Raw genomic sequence first — 22,444 nt, 5'->3', positions numbered from 1 at the left:
TAGAATCATAGAATAACCAGGTTGGAAGAGACCCACTGGATCATCGAGTCCAACCGTTCCTATCAAACACTAAACCATGCCCCTTAGCACCTCGTCCACCCGTGCCTTAAACACCTCCAGGGAAGGTGAATCAACCACCTCCCTGGGCAGCCTGTTTCAGTGCCCAATGACCCCTTCTGTGAAGAATTTTTTCCTAATGTCCAGCCTAAATCTCCCCTGGCAGAGCTTGAGGCCATTCCCTCTTGTCCTGTCCCCTGTCACTTGGGAGAAGAGGCCAGCACCCTCCTCTCCACAACCTCCTTTCAGGTAGTTGTAAAGAGCAATGAGGTCTCCCCTCAGCCTCCTCTTCTCCAGGCTAAACAACCCCAGCTCTCTCAGCCGCTCCTCATAAGACCTGCATTGATATAAGCCATCTCGGTTCTGTTAATGGATTTTACTGCTATTTCTATTTTCATGATAGGAATGGATAGTGGGATTACTGTGAGATGAAGAATTGTGTATCATAAATCCATCAATGATTGAATCAATGTATCGTTATTCAGCTGTACTAGTAAGAATTGATGTTCTGGTTTGAGCTAAAGTAGAATACATTTTCTAACTTTCCAGCTAAGCCTCGTTGAAACATTTTCATTTTCTGCAAGTTAACTGTGTGGTTTTTAGAGTGTTTCTCTCTAGATGTAACGACACAGGGCATTGATACACAGAAGGTGCATTGCTTATCTCTATAGGAACCAAGACCATCCTTGAGTTGATAGAGTGCAGTAAGTGAAAGGGATGAAAATGGTCACACCTGGCAGGGAGGAGTAGGCAGGACAGGCAGCCCCAAACTGACTGGCAGAGTATTCCATCCCATGTAGGTCATACTCGGCATAAAACTGAGGGATCACGATCGACAAGCCCTCTTCTTCAGTGGCTGGCATCTAACACGGACCTTGTCTGTCTTTTTGCCCATGGTCCCAGATCCAGGTGTTTCTGAACCCAGCTCCCGCGTTCAGCTCCCTCCTGCTGCTGAGTCCAGCCAGGGAGATCTCTGAGTCCAGCATCAGGCGTGAGTGTAGATTTAGTATATTTGTATATATTATTATTTTCTTTCTTTATTATTGTTTCATTAAAGCTGTTTTAGTTTCAAGCCCACAAGTCTCTTCTCTGTCATTTCCCCATCCCTGGGAGAGGGGATAGGATTAGGATAGTAAGTGTTTGCATTTGGCTATCAATCAGACTAGCCTGGTGCTAAACTGTGATGCTCGCAACTAGGAACTAAAGTAGCAATTACACAGACGAAGTAATTTTGCTAGAGTGAAGGAAAGGAAATGTGTATCTCCATGGTTCATGAAAAGTGCTAATTCTTAACTTTCTTCCCTGGAATCATCTCCAAATGAGCCAACTAGCCTACTTGCTTTTGTACTTGCTGACAATGACCTTAACTCAAAAGTAACTTATGACTTTGTTGCATCAAATTTGAAGTTGGCCCTAATTTGGTGGTGGTGTTAGTGGGTTGGACCACATGACCTGGAGAGGCCCCTTCGGACCTCCATCATTCCACAATTATAATTACTTGGGGCAAACATTGTAAAATAGTGCTGTATCTTGCTGGTTTTAGGGGTAATACTAGGTTTAAGGATAAGTAAAAGTCACAATATGATCACTATCAGAAGGCCTAGCTAATGCAAAGAAGTATTGTAGGTATAATTGTTTAGTAACAACATTATGTTTTGTTCTTCTATAAGAACTTTTCAGAGCGTATGTGCTGAGGCATATGCTTTGAGAAGCAGGCTTTTTGATTCATAAATGATTCCTTGCAATTTTAATAAGACTTGCAAAACTCCTCCTAGCTGGTACATGTGCATTATAGTAGTTTTTTCACTGGTAAGATCAAACTTGGCCACATTGGTAATTTCTGCACTAATTCCACTACTATCAAGGGGAACTTTCTAAATCTAGGTGTGTTTATTTTGCTGTAAAACCACAGTTTCCCCTTGGAGCACTTAAACAGTGAGAGTTTTTGCATCTAATCCATACATGGGAATGAAATAATTTGGAAATAGTATCTTTAAAAAAATTCAAGTCAAATTTTCTGTCTTCATTTACGCTTCAGAGATACTTCTTCGGCCAGAGGAAAACAATCAACAACAAAAATCAACATATCTGATCTATATGCATATGTGCAAGTTTGAGTGCCTTTTCTAAACCATCTTTGCCGAAAGTGCTGCTATGATATTGTAAGTAATGAACAAAGTTTAATTTTGCTAAACTCTTGCCATGTCATTCAGTTTTAAGATAATTAGGAATATCTCGAACAGAACTGTAGATACTCTGGCAGAACAGCAAAACTCTTAACATTAAAATATAATTAATATAGCAACTTAGCCAATCAGGGACCTATAAAAGTGCCTTTTCCATGCCATGGTTGTTAGGCATACCCATATCCTTTGGCAGAACACTTCTCAACTGCATGTCCCCTGCTGTATACCAATAGTGTTGCGAAATACAGGTTATTTTGGGGCGTGCTGGAAGCAAATGCAAATCTTCATGTACTTACTCAGAATGGTCCATCATCTATCCTCTTCCAGTGTTGAAGATTTCTGGCTGTCAGCACCTCCAACAGTTTTTGTGCTAGGAGGTAATAAATCTTCAATTAGGTCAGTCTTATGCCATGTTAAGTAATGTGTCATAATTAACTTACGCTCCTCCACCTGAAACCAGTGGAAGCTTGAAGCTTGAAGCTTCTGAAGCTTGTCAGATTTCCATCAATGAAACAATCCGTGCAGCAGAGTTTTTCTTTGCTTCACTTTAAACATCTGGCTTTGGTTCAGGTACCAAAGTAACAAGAAACAGCAAGACATGGTGACAGCATCTGCTTCCAGGGAAAACAAGATGCACTCATTCCTTGAGAATGATCTCCAGACCCTGGTCCTCCCCTCTCACCCTTCCCTGTTCCCCATTGTGGGAATCCAAGATTAATGAAACTGTGATCTACAGACCTTCCTGCTTTGTGTGAAATGTCTGTTTGATTTCAAAAGGAGACAAATATTTTGCGAGCTGTATTTATGCTTTACTTCCTCAATCAAGATCATCTGTTATTCTTTTTCAAGTCTAGCGCATTGTAGGTCACAGATTTCTCACCTGTGTGGTAGGTTGTGATTGAATAAGAAACTTGTAACCACTGACAGTAAAAACTTTATTATTTTGTGTGGAATGATTGTGCACGTCTCTGGGTAGTCCCCTGATACACTTGAAATTATGCTGGTTGTGGATATCCTTGTGCAGGAAAGACCTGCTTCACTGGGGACAGTGATACTGATTATGCATAGTTGTACTTCGTAGTCTACTTCAGAGCCCGTCATCTTCCTGGTCCCTGTTCAAAAAGGTGAAAACATAACTTAAATCTCGTCATTCTTGGTTAGCAAGATGGATTTTAGTGCTGCAATATGGTATCTGTTTCTGCTTAATGTACATCTCTGCTATGGATAATCTTGAATCAATATAAAATCCTTTTAGCTAAACATACTCTTTCACTGAGCTTGAGTGGATATTTAAGGGCAAACATAGATAATCTGGTTTCTGCAATATTCTCCTGGAGTTATTTAAAGAAATACTGTTTTAACTGTTAACAATGGGGGTTGATTGTCATGGACTGTAGGCTGCCTGAAACATGGCTGAAGCAAGCGATTTTTAAGGTATTTGTTTCCAACCCTTGCTTAGATGAAGAGTGTAAATGTGACTCCCCGTCTTTTTTTTTTTTTAAAAAAAAAGGAGGACTGGAGAAAGTAAAAACTGACTGGGGATAGTTTGTTGTCATTCAGCATACTAAAGTATAGCCCTATTTCCTCATCTCTTGTGTGAAAGTTGGCCACTGGTCTTCTGGTTGCATCAGTATCCAAAATCTTCCATAAGCAATTGTAAGAATGATGAGGATTTGAGCTGAAGTGTAATTGTGTGAAAATTATAGTAAAAGAGATGTTTACTGAGGCAACTGGAGGCCTTACTTACCTAAGACCAGTGGTGAGCTGGAGAAGTGAGCAGCATCCAGGGTACAGTGAAGTGGCCAGAACGGTTGGTGCGGAGCAGACTGGCTGTCCATCTGGCAAGCATTTTCTAGCAGTGGTTGGGATATTCCCAAGAAACAGTAAGAACAGGATGGACACTTGATAGTTGCCACAAGTACTCTCCCCACACTTCTAACTGAGTACTAGGGATTTTCTGCTGAGTGTTTTTGATTAGAGGGACCTGACACATGTTGAGACTCAGTCTGGTGTTGTTGATGGCATGTGCTGAAGCAGGGTTAACTAAGATTTCATTAAGGTGTTTCTACCCGTGTGCGCACACATCCCACTTGCTGTGTTACTGCCTCTGATTGCTTGGTTTGCAAGTCTACAGACAGTTTGTGATTCAATAATGGCTTCTTACCACTGGCATTTATTCTTCTGGACGTTTCAACAGGCAGCCTAACAGGTGTCAGGAAATGTTACAAGATAAATCCCTTTTTGTTTAGTGCCTTTGTGATGATTATGGGGCTAGCTATTTATTTTATCATTTTTCTAGCTAAGTGCTCTGCTTTCAAAGTCTTGACCTTATGCCTGTTTTTTTATTTCCAGGGGCGCAATCACCTGATTGTCCCACTACTAGATCCAGACCTGCACTATTGTACTGTCTGGCTTCATTCTGCTTATCCTGGCAGAGCTGTTGCCAACCTGCATTTCTTCTGTTTGGGAGCTTGTGTACTGTGCCCCTACATATCTTTTGTAAAGATTAAATAGTTTTTCAGTAGGAGGAAAGTGTTATAGGAAAGGAAAGAAGCATGGAGCCACAGGCAGACTAACTCTCTCTAAAAAGCCAGGTTTCAGAATCTGCTTTGCTCTTTGTGGCCTTTCTTTTTAATTGTCTCAAGTGCTGCTGTTCCCTATTTCTGCGGCTAGCTAAAATGGTAGAGGAAACTCTAAAGACTTGAGGCTTTAATATGACTCTTGCCTATATTACTTTTTTCTCCTTGCTTTTTGCACCTTTTTGTTGTCCTGTTGAGAATAAATAAACAGATTTATACAGTACAGTGCCCTGGAGTCAGTTTGGTAGGAGTGGGCAGACTGGCACCAATGACTGCTGAGTGAGGAAGAGAACGTATGACATGTGAAAGTTGGTTATAGTGCAATCCTAACGTGGCTACTCTGACTTCCTGAAGAGTTCGTTGTTCTGTGATTGTACTGGTGCTTGCTCCTTATCCCAAAACAAGGAAATTTTGATTTAAGATCTGTTTTAGGATTTTTTGAGGACACATTTATGATGATTTTATTATGGGCTGATTCTGCTTTTATTGGAAATAAATAAACTATACTTCAATTTATGGGTAACACCTTTGAATTAAGCTACTACCTGTGCTCCCCACAATTTTTTTCTAGGTACGACAAGTTTGTCATATTATATTCTAGCCAACTCTGCTCCTTAGTGTTCTGACATGATTTCATACTTAGTTGGATAATCTCTCTGACCATAGTGACTTTTAATCCCTCTGAAGATAAGTTCTACCCATGTTGGAGACAACATTTATCCTTTCTGTAGGTCCAGCCACTAATTTTGCATGTCTTCAGTTGAATGAGCTGAGTGGCTGTGTTAGTTTAAATTGTTCATCTTCTGCGAAGATAGTACTAGTGTCAGAGATCTAATATGCCTTATTAAATTGGTTACAACTTCCTGAAAATTTCCTAAAATTATGCGAGCATGCTCTTCTCATTTTTCTTTTAATTTCCACTGATGCCATATTTTTTTCTGAACTTCCTTTAGAATTGTGTGCAAGATATGTCTAAAATAAGAAATTTAATGAATACAACAGTTAAAAGTGGAGTAGAAATGAAACAACTTTGGGGACACACTACTATAAAATAAACAAAAATAATACAAAACACTGCTTTTTATCATATGTTACACACACAAACTAATCTCCCCAAAGTATGTCTTTCACAGTTTCATAATCTTAAAGCTGCTGTTTCCACACATGTACAGCTTTTCTCTCTTTTTTTTTTTTTTTTTTTTTTAATAAATTAGTTCTTATCTATTAGGGATTGACTTAAATTTTTTTGTACCTTTTTCTTAAACAGAATGTTGGCTTTGAGAGCTCAGGGAAGAAGCAACAGGGAGAAAAAAGTAACACAGTGGTAAGTGCTTTATTTTTTCTTTCCTCTGAACCAGCTGCACGATATATTAAAATAGAAATCCTCTTATTTATTCGTATGTCATAATATTTGCCTCTAAAGAACCTAAATTTTATTCTGCATCATCTCTCATTTTGCTCTGGAGGCTTCTTTTTTTCCCGGTTGTAAGTGTTTGTTGAAGACCCAGGTGAATGATATGTATGTATATGTGATTGTGTGCAAATATAGAAAGTGGAATATATAGAAGTTCAGTGTTCATTAAATATTTCTGCTTGTGAAGCTTTAGCATTTTATACGGCATTTTATTTTTTTTAGTTCTTGGGAAGAAAAAGCGTATTTTTAAAAGCTTGGATAGGAGATGCTTGAAAAAAAATGCTTAGAATGTCTGTTGCTCTTACAGTCCTTCTTTTTGGTTTGCTGATCTAAAGTCTAGGAGGACATCACATGATCTCATTTCTGTTATTGGTGCACGATCATTCTTTAACTAGAGAGTATACTAAAGAACATGAGAAATATTAAGCCAAATAAAGTTCTGTTTTTCTATTCAAAGCTCTGTGGAAAAGCAATACATGTTCAGAGTCAGCTTTTTCCTTTGCTAAATGATGCCAGTGCAGATGGCAGTGAGTTTTTTGCCTCATATTGTAGGGATTTCTAGAGGCAAGTATTTATCATGAATAAAAAATGCCCAATAGAATATTTTGTCTTCAGAACTTGTCTATGAATTGCTGTGGGGGAGTTGTTATTGCATTCCCTTCCTCCCCGCTACCAAAAAAATCCGAAACACCAACCCTACAACATATGACAGCAGCTTCCATCAGCTCTGATTTTATTAATAGTGCTGCTCAGGCTGTGGAAATGCTAATAAATATTCATGCTTCAGTGACTGTAATCTTGAGATTTACTATGAAATATCAGTTTAAAACATGCAAAATCTTCTGTGTATTTTATCTGACATTGCTACAAACAGTATATACTTAAAACAAAAGCATGTGCACATGCTCACTTTTTCCAGCCTTTTGTGTAGTCTACAAGGCTATGTGTTTTGTGTGTTTTGGCGGAGCTCTCGGCCTCAGCTGTGCTTACTGCGCCGTAAGAATGAAATGACTAGCAGTGCCTTTTCCCTTCCCCCATGGTGGTTCATTTCTTTTGACTATGTTGTTACAACTTACTTTCTGCTTGAATAGATGTTGACAGTGTGTGACACACAGCATTTACTCTGTCAGTAGATCCAGACATCATCTCTCAAAGGTGTAAGTCTGAAGAGTAAGGGGTTTAATGTAGTTTTATACTACTTCCAGAGGCTTACTATCTCTTAGTCTGGTTGCTCTGTGTATGTAATTTTCATTGTTTTATTTGTATAAAAAGTCAGGAACTTGTCTCATTTGTTTCCATAGATCTTTTTAGCAATGACAATGAAAGAAAATGGAGTTATTTAGTGCAGAAATTAGTGGATTCTAAAAGCAAAGCAGTTCTGTAAGTAGCCTGGTGCAGCTAGCTGTACGAAATAGCTGTTATTACTAGTTGTACAGTAGCCATGATTATTTCTACTGCACGTTTGAGGAAAAAGAAAAAGGGGCTATAGTGGTTAGTGGGGTATGGAGTTCAGTATCCTGTTGCGTAAATATTTCACATTCCTAGCTTTTCATTAACTCAACAGTAACAAACCTGAAATCTCAAACCATGTCAGTTTTATAATGTAAAGGAATTTGTTAGCCATTTGAAAACATCAGTATTGAAATACTGAAGTATCAATGTCAAGGCTTTTAGAAAAGCTTAGGTTTTTGGATATTCCATGAAGATTCGAGAGGCTCCTACAATTTCTTTCAGACTTGAGTTTGTCATAGTAGATAACTTTTAATTTATATGGCTTTTTTTTTTAATTTGAGGAGGAGGAATGGGTGAGAGTTGAGTACAGTGGTTTTAAAAAAACATTTTTTCCTCTTACTGTTTTATTAATAACGCGACAAATACTTACCCAGAGAATACACAGTCAATTCAAACAACAGAGACAAGGGTCATTAGGAGATCTATACTTATCTCAGTAACATTGTTAATAGTATGGAATTAGAGATCCTTTTTAGGCTGAAGTGTTACAGTGGCACTTACTTGGGTGGTTGGGTTGTCCAGGTGGGAGTTAGTTTCTAGGACTGCCATATGAAAAGAGGAAAAGGAAATGTGTGATAACTAAGTTGCAGCTGTCTGGGCTGTGGTTGTGTAGTGATGGGAACTGTGTGTGTTACTGCATAGTTGTTATTTACTATTAATATAAAAAGTCAACATAAATATTAAAAAAAGCCAACATTACAGTTGTTCAAATGTCTGGATATTTTTATTTTTTTTTTTTTAGTGTAAACTTAGGCTGTAATTTTCCTTATCCTCTTGCCTTGAATTACAAGTTGGTATTCTCATATACCTGTGCCCTTTGGGTTTGTTCTAGCATGGTCAGTTTAGGTGAATTTTTAAGCTGAAAATAACTGTTGGCAACCAATATCTGATTAGATAGATAGTTTCAATAAAGCAGGAAAATGCTGTTTAACCAAGAAAATATTATTGATGCCGTGAACAACATTATAAATAAGTAAAGATGTTTTATAATGGTTTGATGAAGTGTTTCAGATCTTAATTATGTAAAAGATTTCTGAATATTTTCAAACAAACCAAAATAGAAATAGTTACTTGAAATTATATTGCTGCCCTAGCCCTTGGAGATGAGTGGGTATTTTGTTTATTTGTGATTTCTATTTTTTTTCCCTCAAATATACATATGCATTGAGAGCTTGGAAAGTAGTTAACCTCAAGACAAGCTTTGTTTTGTTATCACCTTGGAGTTTTGTTTTTCAGCAAGCTAGGAGTACAGTATCACTTGTGTTGCTTATATTATAGCAATTACTGAATCAGTAAAAGCAAAACTAATTTCTGCCCTCTTTGTTCCCTTTGTTTTTCTCAGAAAATGTAGAAAGCATACTTCATATTTTTGCATTTAAGAATAGGTTATTATTTACAATTTTTACTAACAAGTTCCTCTTCCTATTGTTACTGTTCACCGTTGTAGTTTCATGAGAATTGTCTTTTTTTTTTTTTTTTCTCTGAATGCTGTATGTGAGCAAGTACGAGGTGTTTTTTCAGTGTTTCTTGCCTGTGTGAGGGTATGCAGCCATGGATGCAGTTAAGCATTGTTTTCTTATCGGGAGCAGGGAGGCTCAGACTATAGTTTTGCATTAAAATGGTGAAATGGATTCAAAATGCCTTTTATTTCGTATCACGTGTTCTCTCCCCCAGGGTGCAGAACTGTGGATCATTGGTTTGTACTGACCTGAGTGTTTGCCAGTCTCATTCAGTGAAATGAATGACATAATCAATTCAGTTTTGCAGTTGTTTGTTTTTTTGGGTATTTTTTTCTAGAAGAGGCAGAAAGAAATAGCTTGAATGAGAGTGAGTGGGATGTGAAAATACCTTAACTTGGCATTGTCATCAAATAAGGCTTTGACCTGTCTACTAGAGGCTGCCAGTACCACTTACAAAGAGGCAGTCTCTTCACAGTACGTGCTGTTTCTTTATATTTCAGCTCCTTGTCAGTGGCCATCAGTTTTGAGCCGTATTTCCCACTCTTGAAGAGAATATGGAAAACGATTGCAGAGAAACAAACTCCCAGACAGGGTTTGCAAAGTACTGATTGCTATCTCTTACTATTTTGACCTTGCCATTCCTGTCCAAGAAGACTGAATTGATTTTAGGAGAAGCCTGAACTAACTCTTAGCACCATCCTCTGCCTCCACTAGCCTTTTTCATATGAATTGCTGGTGAACAAGAATTGCCAAGTCATTTCTGAGGTTATAGAATGGAGAATATTTGTGTTCTTTACTGTAAGAGCCAAGAATGTTTTGTGTTCCTGAAAGTACTAAGATATTTACAGTTTCCCCAAATTTACGAGGACGGGTGCTGTTGTTAAAAGGAGACTAATTTAAATTGTTCTGAGAGTCTCATAATGCTTACAGCTTCTCTCATTAATGAGCCAAATAGCCTGTGTCTAGTTATCTTCTGTGGTGTGTGTAGATGCTTTATGAAGAGAAAAACTGCTAATATCTCTAAAGACAGACTTGTTCGTGTTTTTATTTCCAGTATAGGAAGCTTCATTTCCTACTGGTTTAGGTTTTTTTGTAATTTAGAAGAATAAATCAATTATTTTGGTAGTTTGTTTCTGTGTTTGTTTTTTTTAGTGGATTAGGTAAGATCCTTAATAAATAACAAGTTTCTTTTTTTGTAATTATTTGTTTCAATAGCAATATGTTGGGACTTTTGTCAGTTGGCCAAATAAGCCACCTTGTATGCTGCATGTTAGATTATGTGCTCCCTACCACAATCTGTCTCTTTCCCCTGTTTGCACATTGTCAGCTCCATAATTATGAACTTGTCTGTAGATAGTGGAGTGGGCAAAAAGAACCTGACCAGATATTTTTGTGCCTAGTTGTGCCTTTCCATATAAACATCTGATAGCTGTTTTCACTTTCAGCTCTGCTGCTGGTATAACTGGTAAATACTCTTTCAAAAGGCTTGAGGGGGAGTAAAGTGCTTTCACTAGCTTCGAGCATGAGTAATCATGTCCTGTTAGCATCAGGCAGGAAACTTAAGGAACTAATGGTACAGTTAAATTATTGCAAATTAACAGAGTTTAGGAACAAAATTTCCATGAACTTAAATTCTCCCTATAACTAGCTTGAGTCCAGAATTTTCAAAGAGATATGATACTTGGGAGCTGTATGGGATTTTTTCCGTTGGGTTTTGTTGTTTGTTTTTTTCAATTGCTTATCAAAACATAGGTAGATGGGCAGTTAAACACAAATGTCCCATGAGGTTTTGGCAAATCTACAAGTGCATTTGGGCTGCCAGGTACCTGGATGATGAGGGTGTGTGGGGAATCATCAAAGACTTCCAGAATAGTGATGTTTCGCTGGATGATGCTGTCTCTTCTGGGTTAAAATTTAGTGTGTATCTAAGCTTGCTGTTGATCTTGCTGTCTTTCATTGATCATGGTCCTTCAAAGTGATGATTTGCTTTTTTTTGCTTCCAGTGATTTCATTCTATTCAGTAAAAATGTTTAACTGTTTATAGAGTGTATGGAGTTTGTGTGGCAGGGTGTAGATAGTAGGGGAACTGCAGATGGCTTCTGTGAGAAGATCCCAGAAGCTACCCCCTTGTCAGGTGGAGCTAGTTCCAACTGGCTCCAAGGGGGACTCACTGCTGAGCAAAGCCAAGTCAAGAACTGGCATTTGTAGCACCTCTTTGTTGACATATTTAGGAAGGTGTAAAAACCTGCAGCACAACAGTAGCCAGGAGAGAGGATTGAGAATATTCAAGAGAGACAACTCTGCAGACACCAAAGTCTGCAGACACCAAAGTGCAGAAGGAGGAGGTATTCGGGCACTGGAGCAAAGATTCCCCTGCAGCTCTTGCTGAAGACCATGGTAAGGCAGACTGTGCCATGTAGCCCATGGAGGTTAACAGTGGAGCAGATATCCACCTGCAGCCCATGGAGGACCCCATGCTGAAAGTGCTCAAGAGAGGCTTTGAACCCATGAAGAGATGCCCACACTGGAGCAGGCTCCTGGCAGGAGCTGTGACCCTGTGGAGAGAAGCTTACACTGGAGCAGGCTCCTGGCCAGACTTGTGGCCCCATGGGGGACCCATGCTGGAAGCAGTCTGTTCCTAAGAATGTACCCCATGGACAGGACCTGTGATGAAGTAGTTGATGAAGACCTATAGTCTGTGAGAGGGATCAACAATGGGAGAAGTTCATGCAGGACCATCTCCAGTGCGAGGGACCCTGTGCTGGGGTAGGATAAGAGCATGAAGAAGGAGTGGCAGAGACAACGTGAGATGAATGGGCCCCAAATCCCAGTTTCCAATTTCCGCGTGCTCCTTGGGGGGAGGGGGAAGGTAGAGAAGTGGGGAGTGGTAGAATGGTTTGATGGGCACTTAGCAGGTAGTCAAGGCCAACCCATCACAAGGATACAGTCCACCGTTACAGTGGAGATCTGATGGAATTGAAGTCTTTCCTTTGCAAAGGATATGATATTAGGATTGGAGGCAGCCTGGTCTGCAGTGATCATGCACTGGTGGAGTTCGAAGTCCAGAGGGATATGGGACAGGTGAGGAATATAGTCAGGACCCTAAATTTTGGGAAAGCAGACTTCCAGCTCTTCAAGGATTTACTTGGTAGGACCCCCTGGGATGTGGTCCTCTGAGACAAGGGAGTGGAACAGAGCTGGCAAATATTTAAGGATGCTTTCCATAAAGCGCAAGAGCTCTCAGTCCTTGTATGTGGAAAATCAGGCAGGGAAGGGAAACGACTGGTATGGCTGAGTCGAGACCTGCTGGTTAAAGTAAAGAAAAAGTGGGAACTGCTCAGGCAGTGCAAGCAGGCACAGGTAACCTGGGACATGTATAGGGACACTGCCTAGTTTTGTAGGGATGAGGTCAGGAAGGCCAAGGCGCAGCTGGAGCTGAACTTGGGAAGGGAAGTAAAGACTAACAAGAAGGTCTTCTACAGGTATGTCAGTCAAAGGAGGAAGGTCAAAGAGAATGTACCCCCACTGATGATTGGGAATGGTGACCTTGTATCAACTGACAAGGATAAGGCTGCGGTACTTAACTTTTTGCCTCAGTCTTCACCAATAACCGCTCTCCTCACCCCTCCAGGGTTATAGGACAACAAGATGGTGACTGAGGGGTTAATCCCCCTCCCACTGTACAGGAGGATCAGTTTCGTGACCACCTGAGGAACCTGAACATTTCTAAGTCTGTGGGACCTGATGAGATGCATCCCAGAGTCCTGAGGGAATTGGCTGATGTGATTGCGAAGCCACTCTCTATGATATTTGAAAAGTCATGGCAATCAAGAGAAGTCCTTGGTGACTGGAAGAAGGGTAATGTTGTGCCCATTTTTGAAAAGGGCAGAAGAGATGACCCTGCTAACTACTGATCTGTCAGCCTCACCTCTGTGCCTGGGAAGATCATGGAACAGATCCTCCTAGAAGTTATGCTAAAGCCATGGAGGACATGGAGGTGGTTAATGGCAGGCAGCACGGTTTCACCAGGGGCAAATCCTGTATGACCAACTTAGTGGCTTCCTATGATGGGGAAACCACAGCAGTCGATACAGGTAAACCAACGGATGTGATCTGTCTAGACTTCTGTGGAGCCTCTGACACGGTCCCCCACAACATCCTTCTCTCTAAATTGGAGGGATATGGATGTGACACATGGACCATTCGGTGAACAAGAAACGGGTTGGGTGGTCATGTTCGAAGAGTAGTGGTCAGTGGCTCAAAGTCCAGATGGAGATCTGTGACTAGTGGTGTCTCTCAGGGGTCTGTGCTTGGACTGGTGCGGTTTAGTATCTTCATCAATGATATTGATAGTGAGATTGAGTGCACCCTTGGCAAGTTTGCACATTACACCAAGCTGAGTAGTTCAGTTGCCACATCAGAAGGACAGGATGTCATCCAGAGAGTCCTAGACAAGCTGGAGAAGTGGGCCTGTGAGAACCTCGTGAGGATCAACAAGACCAAGTGCAAGGTCTTACGTCTGGGTCGGGGCAACCTTAGGTTTCATTACAGGATGGGGGATGATGTGATTGAGAGAGGCCCTGCAGAGAAGGACTTAAGGGTGCTGGTTGATGGGAGGCTCAACATGAGCCAGCAATATGCACTTGCAGCCCAGAAGGCAAACTCTATCCTGGGCTGCATCAAAAGAAGTGTGGCCAGTAGGTTGAGGGAGGTGATTCTATCTCTCGATATTCCTCTCTTTCGCAACTTCATCTGGAGCACTGTGTCCAGTTCCGGTGTCATCAGCATAGGAAGGATATGGAGCTGTTGGAATGGGTCCAGAGGAGGGCTACAAAGATGATCTGCGAGCTGGAACATCTCTGCTATGAGGACAGACTGAGAGAGTTGGGCTTGTTCAGCCTGGAGAAGAGAAGGCTCTGAGGAGATCTTATAGCAACCTTCCAGTAGCTGAATGGGCTACAAGAAAGCTGGAGAGGGACTATTTGTAAAGGCTTGTGGTGATAGGACGAGGTGGAATGGGTATAAACTAGAGAGGCACAGGTTTAGGCTTGATATAAGGAAGAATTTCTTCACCATGAGAGTGGTGAGACACTGGCACAGGTTGCCAAAGGAAGTTGTGGCTGCCCCACCCCTGGGGGTGTTCAAGGCCAGGTTGGATGGGGCCTTGGGCAGCCTGATCCTGGTGGGAGTTGTCCCTGCCCATGGCAGAGGGGTTGGAACTCGGTGATCTGTAAGGTCCCTTCCAACCCAAGCTATTCTATGATTCTAAGAATATAGGGACACTGCCTGGTTGTGTCGGGGTGGGGTTAGAAAGGCACAGCTGGAGCTGAACTTGGAACAAAAAGAATTAGAAGGGCTTCTTCAGGTATGTCAGCCAGAAAAGGCAGGTCAAAGAAAGCATGCTGCCCCTGATAAACAGCACTGGCAAACTGGTAACAACAATGGATGAGGAGAGATTGAGGTACTCACTTGTTTCAGTCTTCACTGGCAGCCACTTGCACTTCCTGAGGAGATGGACCGTGAGGCAGGGACTGAGGGAGCAAAGTCTCTCCCATTATGAGAGAAGATCAAGTTTATGACCACTTGAGGAACGTGAGCATACCTAAGTGTATGACACCTGATAAGATGCATCCCAGAGTCCTTGAGGGAACGGGCAGTGGAGTTACCAAGCCACTCCATGATATTTGAAAAGCCATGGCAGTCAGGTGAAGTCCTTGGTGACTGGAAAAAGAGAAATACAGCAACCATTTTTAAAAAATTAGCACGGGGGACCCTGGGAAGTACCAGCCTATCAGCCTCGCCTCTGTGCCTGAGAAGATCATGGAACAGATTTTCTTAGAAGCCATGCTGAGATGCATGGCGGACATGGAGGTGACTCAAGACAGTCAGCATGGCTTCACCATGCCGACCAACCTGTTAGCTTTATGTGGCAGGGTGGCTGCATCAGTGGACAAGCGAAGAGCTACAGATGTCATCTGTCTGGACATGTGTAAGGCCATTGACGTAGCCACTCCCAGCATCTTTCTAAACTGGAGAGGTGAACTTCGTGGGTGGACTACTTGATGGATGAGGAATTGGTTGGATGATTGCATCCAGAGTAGTGATCAATGGCTCAATGTTCAGATAGAGATCAGTGGCGGATGTTGTTCCTCAGAGATCCATATTGGGACCAGGACAAGCTGAGGAGTGCAGCTGACACACCGGAGGGATGGAATGCCATCCAGAGGGACCTGGAGAAGCTTAAGAAGTGGACCCATGTGAACCTCAGGATGTTCATTGAGGCCAAATACCAGGTCCTGCACTTGGGTGAGGGAACCTCTGGTATCAGTACAATCTGGGTGTTTTTTTCTTGCTATCCTATTTGAAAGTTGCAGTACAGTCCACTAATTGTGTACAAAAGACGATTTTGGCACTTGGAGGTACAAGTTCCGTGTCATCAATCCAGAAGCTGAAATTTAATTTCTGCAAGTTAAAAAAAATGGGAACTAAAAAAACGTTTTTTGCTTTGGAAAATTGGCAGTTTGAGGAAAAAACCCACTCACTGCTGTTTTGGAAAAGCGTGTGTTCCTAGACCAGTTTCATGAGGTAATGATTCTTACAGGATCATGTTGTCTATATGCCCATTTTGGTCCTTCCTGAAGAATTGTTGTCTGTCATCTGATTTCAGCCAAACTTGAAACTTGAGATGAAATTTTGGAGATGATGGTTTCCAGATTTTTTGAAAATTGGTAGTAATTAATGGGAAGAGACCTAAACTTGTGCTCTTGCTGAGGAGAAAAGAGGAATAACATGGCTGGTCTACACTCTCAATAATCAGCTGGTCAGTTTGCACCACTTAGGATTGTCAGCTCCTGCTGAGTGGGGATATTGTAATGATTGAGTTTCAAAGAAGAAGGATATATTTCCATAGCAAGGTGAAGTTTTCTTACTTCCATTGTGTAGAGAAAGAAGAGTTGAGTTTTTCCAAACTGAATGGAGTTGGCAAAAGAAGTCACTTCTTTATCTGTGCGCTTGGAAACCTCTCCTTTTAAACTGTAGATAAACTTTTAAACAGTTGGTAGAAACTGTGCTGGTTCTTTTTGTGGTATTCTATCTTAAAATAAGGGACTTGAGGCACATGAATTTAATCTTCTCAAAAAATAGCTTTCCTATAGTTTCTTTTTAATGCTCTGTGGAGGATGGATTTCATTGTACTAAGCGAAAATATGATCCCAATAACCTTTACAAAGGTACAGATAAGCTGTTTTGTAAAAACACAATTGACACTTCAGAACTGCTGCTTCAAAATTCTCTCTTTCTCTGCAAGGGCTGTGTTAGCAGGTGGCAAGTTACAAGCTAAATTGTTGCTTCATCTTCTGGGGTCTGTAGGTATTTCAACCATAACTAATACCACTACAGATCTGTTACATTTAAAAGAAAAAAACTCACTTTCATACATGTGTATACATACAGAGACATATGCAGGTATGTAGACACTTCTTTCTGTAAGTATTTGCAGCCAGGGGAAGTTTGAGAAGCTGTCCATGTAAGTATTTCTGAATTTGTCTTGGGTTTTGAAACAACCAATTTCTATTTTACAGTGCCTGAAAATGACAACAAAGCGGAATTTGTTTGTGCGGCTGGTGGCATGCCGCTGCCTGCGTGGAGAGGAGGAAACAGTCACTACTCTTGATTATTCTCACTGCAGCCTGGAACAGGTGCCTAAGGAGATTTTTACTTTTGAAAAGACCTTGGAAGAACTCTATTTAGATGCTAATCAGATTGAAGAGCTTCCAAAGGTATGTTTATTGGTTTTCTTTTGGTTACGTTTGTGAACTCTGTTATTTCATAAGCATTGTAGAAGCTGATAGTGTCTAGCTTCCCGTTTCAGCTTATAAGCTACGTTTTGCTTAATGTTTTTAAGTAAATGTTGGTCCCAGAAGCAGCAGCCTTAGTAGAAGGAATATATATGTGTTCCAGCTTGACTAGTTTGCTGCATGAATTGGGATGAAACTTCTTAAGCAACTGATCCAGCCCAAGACAGGTACATAGCAGAAGAAGCAGGCTAATTTATTTGTGTGGCAATGTCTGCTCAAAACTGACTAATTGTATTCAGCAAATAGAGATTCAAAATAATGCCACAGATGACCCATGAAGATTAGAAGAAGCAAGATTACTGTCTTGTTCAAAACTGTGTGCCGCGAAAGATGAGTATCTATTCACTTGAAGTCCTGCTTTCTTCTTTGGTGTGTGACTGAAGAGGCTCTCTAAAGTATCTCAAATTATTGAAGTTCAAAAACTAGGGCTCTGGAATACCATTTTGATTACTTCTTTATTATAGATATTAATATCTTTTTTTTCTTTTTAAATCTGAAGAAAAACTACATGCTGAATTAACAGTATACTACAGTAAAGAATGAAAATTTGTGCCAGTGAGACTTTTGAGAATTAGAAAGTGAATTACAAAGCCTGTTTCTGTTAGTAGGTCCTATCTTGGTGTAATTAAAAACTCAGTGGTTAAGTGAAAGTCTTAATATTTAAAATTGTTTTGTCACAGTTATAGAATGTTGTGGTAGATTTTTGGAAAGTTGGCTTTAATAACTTCAGGATTTGCTGGCTTGGATTTTTTTGAAGATAAGTGAAACAAATAAGGAATTAAAACAATTTCAGGATAGTAACTTGACAGTTATTGGAAGCCCTGTGTTCCAGTAAGTTGTCTTAAACCAGCTGACTGCTTTGGAAGATCCATCCTTAAATGCTCCTGAGTAGCCAGCACTGAAAATCTATGTCTGTTCATGGAATAGAATTGAGTTTTATATTGTTTTCATGTAGTTTATAATTTCCACTATTTTATTTTATTTATCTGCCTTTTCCCAGGCAGATATCTCTTTACCTTAGACTTAATCACTTCAGGTTTTAGTAGCTTGCTGTTAAAGATTATGTATCAGCCTTTCAGGTTTGGGTTTTTTTCAGATGATTTCAGAGCTTCATTCCTCTTTCATCCGTAATTGAAGAATACAATTGAATACTTAAACCGAATAAAATACCTTTCTTAGCCAAAAAAAAGACATCTTCTGAATTCTTCTGGCATTAAATTCCTATATGCCAAATAGTAAGAACTAAGCAAATATCTTCCTCCCAAACTCATAATTCTCTAAAAAAAGAAAAAAAAACTTTTAATAATGTTAAAGGTATAAAGACGGTACTGTAGTGACCAAATGAATGTGTGTTGGCATTTTGGACCAGAAGAAGCAGTTCGTCTGCTTTGTCTTCCTTCTGTGTTGCATGCCATTTGATTTTATTAGTTCTTATATTAAATCAGCTTTTGTTACTTGAGTATACTGAGAGGTGGCCAGTGTGCCACTTACCTTGGTCTAGTCTAAGATTACATTAGCCAGACTAAAAGAAAAAGACTAAAAGCTGCTTGACCATTTGTTTTGTTTCTTTTTGCTTTTCTTTGCAGGACTGCAGGGGCCTGTGGTAGCCTTGCTTCATGTTAATGTCCTTGTACATTATAAAAAGTCATCTGTATGGGCTTACTTTTGAGAAGCTAAGCTTTTTTTTACAGCTTTTAAGTAATTTTGGTCATCGATTTTTACTGCCATTTCAGTTTTCAGAATGAAACAAAAACACATAGAAATTAAAATACTGTGAGAGATTAGGGAGTAGTAAAGACATATTAAAATTTTTTTATTTAATCATTTGGCAGAAATTGTAATCTGATAACTATCCATAGAAGACCCGTAAGGGAAGGCCTGTAAAACTGAAATTATCATAGCTAATTTGGAGCCAGAGTTTCAAGCTGTGTATGCTTTTCCCCTAACTCAAGCTTTTATTTAGCCTTTTAATGTTACAAAAGGTTTGTAATAAAGACATCTCAGATGAAAGGTGCAGTACTTATTAGGCACTTATTAGGCTGTCTCCAGCTTTCCAAAGCCTAGTTAAGACATTCCTGCTCTCCTGTTTCTTCTTTGCCCCCATAGTGTGTTCTTACCTGTTTCACAATCTGCTGCCATTTAATGCTGCAACACCACTGGTTTGGTGCTGTCTTGTCAACCTGATTGCTGAAATGGCCTGGCAGCTTGTGTGGTTTTTTTTTTTCTTTTTCCCTCTAATCTTTTCAGAACTCCAGAGTACTTAAAAAAATCATTTCTTATAATATAGCTCCTTAACTTAGTAGTTGACTGCTATAGGGCGCAGCATGAGAAAACTGTGGTGGAGAGAAAAGTGGTGGTAGAGAAGGACTCTGCTTTGCACGAAGCACTGCTGTGTAGTCTCAGTTTCAAAAGTGATGTTGGAAATGATTTGGTCTTCTGTGCTAAACCACATCTGAAAAGGTATCCTGTTCCTCTCAAGTGCTGTGGTGTGCATTTGAGCTGAAAAGCTCAAACTGCAGCAGGTTTAGTTTTCTTTCTTACTCTGCTGTTTAGAAGATACTGGAATTCTGCAGTAGGGTGGTCCTTAATTATATAACTTCTGGTGTTGTTAACATTAATGAACATGCAAACATCAAAAAAGGAAGAGCAGTGGCAAAAGGAACAACTACAAAGTCAACATCATGTAAACTGCCTTTGCCCCAGTTTGCCTTTAGGGATCTTGCAGTTCTTTGCATTTTCCTTCAAATGACGAATTGGGGAAATTTCTAATGATTCCCAGAGTCCAGATTACTGTTTTCAGGAATGAGTTTTAAGTATACTTGCTTGAAATACCGAAATAAAGGAATGGCTTTAAAATATAGGAGCTCATCAAAGTTCTCCTTCCCATATGAAATCCAACTTGCAACTATTCAAAGCCTTAATGATAGCAACCAATTTTAGCAGATGCACATTTCTGACTAACTGGAAATATCTTCAGGTTAAAGCTCATGGTTTGAACTGTCCCTCTTGCTAGTTTTTGTCTGCTTTAGTTCTGGGGTGGTATATGCAAGCATTACATGAATGGGGCGTGTTCAGCAATCAGTGGTTGAAATAATGGCCTAGTGATTTAGAGACCCAAGACATGTTAGCTGAGCTAAGCTATTGGTATGATGTTGATTGGGGTGGATGTTTTCAGTCATAGAACATTTCCTGATTTTGTACAATGTTTTCTTAGAATACGAGAAGAAGTGAACACTAAGTCAAGTTGTTTATCACAGAATTACAGAATCACTAGGTTGAAAAAGACCCCCAGGACCACTGAGTCCAACTACTCCTATAAATCACTAAACCATGCCCCTCATCAATGTGTGATCTTACCAAAAATTGTTGGGAAAGGAATATTCATAGTAAATTGTTCAGATGAACTTTTTTCAACCATTTCTTTACAGATTTTTTTTTTTTTGTGCTATATGTAAGATCCCTACATTCCATTTGAGGATTTTTCTTCCATTATAACAATATTACTTGCCCTATTTTGTCAATATATAAAGCTGTTGGGTAAGAATCTCAATGTACTTTGCATATAGGAAGAGATTTTGCTCTGATCTAATATCTGATGCAAATTATAATGCAAGTATACAGAAGAGATTATACTGTTTTCTGTATCCTTAGGTCAAACTTCTACTAGTTTTCATCATAATCATGTTTTTTTGTGTCCTTGAGCTAGGAAGCATAGAAGGGAAAAAGTAATATTGCAAAATTTAACATAAGAAAATTAAAACATTTAGAGAAGATTAATTCCTACTCAAATCCTGTGTTACAGAACTATTGGGGTTTAAAAACTGTATCTATGGAATACTCCTTTGTTTTTTGAAGAAACTATAATTACCTCTGGAATAGCACATGGCATGTCTATTATGGAAAATATCTTGTGGTGTTTGCAGGACTGTATGTAACTACAGGTCACAATTTCTGTGATACTGGAAGGAGTTTGTAAAGTGTTAATGCTAACTTGTTACCATTAGTAGTGTTTTGCTTTTCTAAGCATTGTAAACTTGGTCAACTTTGAATAAAACTAAAATAAAATTTTTGTACTCAAAAGACTCTAAATAGTTTGGCCTTCAAGTTGTGAGGTCAGACGTTTAAAGGAATGAAAAACAAAAGCTGTGTAGAGGAAACTTAGAGAAAGTTGTACTCACTTTTTTCTTTGTTTCAATAGCAACTTTTTAACTGTCAGTCTCTGCACAAGCTGAGTTTGCCAGACAATGATCTAACCACATTGCCAGCATCCATTGCAAATCTCATTAATCTCAGGGAACTGGATGTCAGCAAGAATGGTAAGTCAATTCACTTAATATATTGGGGTGGCTAAAAGGCAGATCTCCATTGACTGTATAAAGACACTAGTTAAAGTATAATTTCTAGAATGTACACAACTAGTAAATTTTAAATTACAACTCTGAATCACTGTTTAACAAAGATGCTCTTTTATTGTCAGGTTGTGATATTTAATTGTATCTCCCTCAGTGATTGGTTTGTAGTTTGAGATTCATTACTGAAAACTGATTTTGTGAAATATTTTGTTCTCTCAATACATATGCTCGAATTTATTGCTTTTAAGGCTTTGCTCATGTTTTACTATACAGAGTTTGCCAAATTGTGCTGGATTATTTTATATTTTGTTTCATATGATTTTTTTTTTCAGTTTATTGTAATGAGCTTTTGGAAAATTGTAGTAGGACTTGGCTGCTTTACTGCCCTACTCTTGAGGTGGTAACTTTTTTGCATGTGAAAAAAGAGTATGGACACTGACTGGTTCACTTGTCTGACTTTTAAAAAAACTGTCATTGTGTGTAAGTCAGCCTTTTATAAGTTGTGAAGTGCTGTCAGCCAGGTATTATATATGTGAGATTTTATAAATGGTGCTACTTTGGCAAGCTGTCAGATATGTTCAACTGTGAGGAAACTGGAATAACTTATATTGTCATCAGACTTGTTTGTGTGGCTCATTTGTGCATATTTGTGAGGAAAAAAAAAGTTCAATCATGCTAATTGATGAGGATATAGTAGTCAATAATTCGAAGCGAAGAATTGCTTAAATATGCCAAAGGTTTTGTCATATTAAGTTCATTGTTTTATTCTGATAGCTAGCTAATTATGACTCCACATAATTAAGTAAATTCTGCTTTATTAAGAAAGTATTCCAGTTGTTGAGGTGTTGATGTTCTCCTTTATTGTTCATTGTAGCCTAGTCTGTATTTAAACTGTTACTTTATTATTTCTGCCTCATGAACGCAGCATTTATTGTGATAAATTGACCTGACTGTCACTGCTCTGTTCCTGGTACAAGTGGATTAATAGCCTTTCGTAAAGAACACTGGCCTTAAACTTTCATAGTGGC

The 22,444-nt window shown here is 39.4% G+C and overlaps 1 protein-coding gene across 4 annotated transcripts in view; it reads left to right on the top strand.

Moving 5' to 3' along the window:
* ERBIN (erbb2 interacting protein) overlaps window positions 1-22,444 on the top strand; it is a 117,786-nt gene that overhangs the window by 35,023 nt on the left and 60,319 nt on the right. For 3 of the 4 annotated variants that reach the window (XM_069879847.1, XM_069879849.1, XM_069879848.1), the window contains exons 2-4: window positions 6,090-6,146; window positions 16,789-16,986; window positions 21,263-21,380. In XM_069879847.1, the coding sequence (XP_069735948.1) occupies window positions 16,798-16,986; window positions 21,263-21,380 (307 nt within the window). In that variant the 5' untranslated portion in view covers window positions 6,090-6,146; window positions 16,789-16,797. Of the gene's footprint in view, window positions 1-2,609; window positions 2,635-6,088; window positions 6,147-16,788; window positions 16,987-21,262; window positions 21,381-22,444 lie in introns of those variants that run through there. The other variant, XM_069879846.1, reaches the window with a different exon arrangement.

Source organism: Phaenicophaeus curvirostris, chromosome Z, assembly GCF_032191515.1.
Source record: "Phaenicophaeus curvirostris isolate KB17595 chromosome Z, BPBGC_Pcur_1.0, whole genome shotgun sequence".
NCBI lineage: Eukaryota > Metazoa > Chordata > Aves > Cuculiformes > Cuculidae > Phaenicophaeus > Phaenicophaeus curvirostris.
The sequence above is the reverse complement of the archived record's forward strand: the minus strand, read 5'-3'. Positions and strand labels throughout refer to the sequence as shown.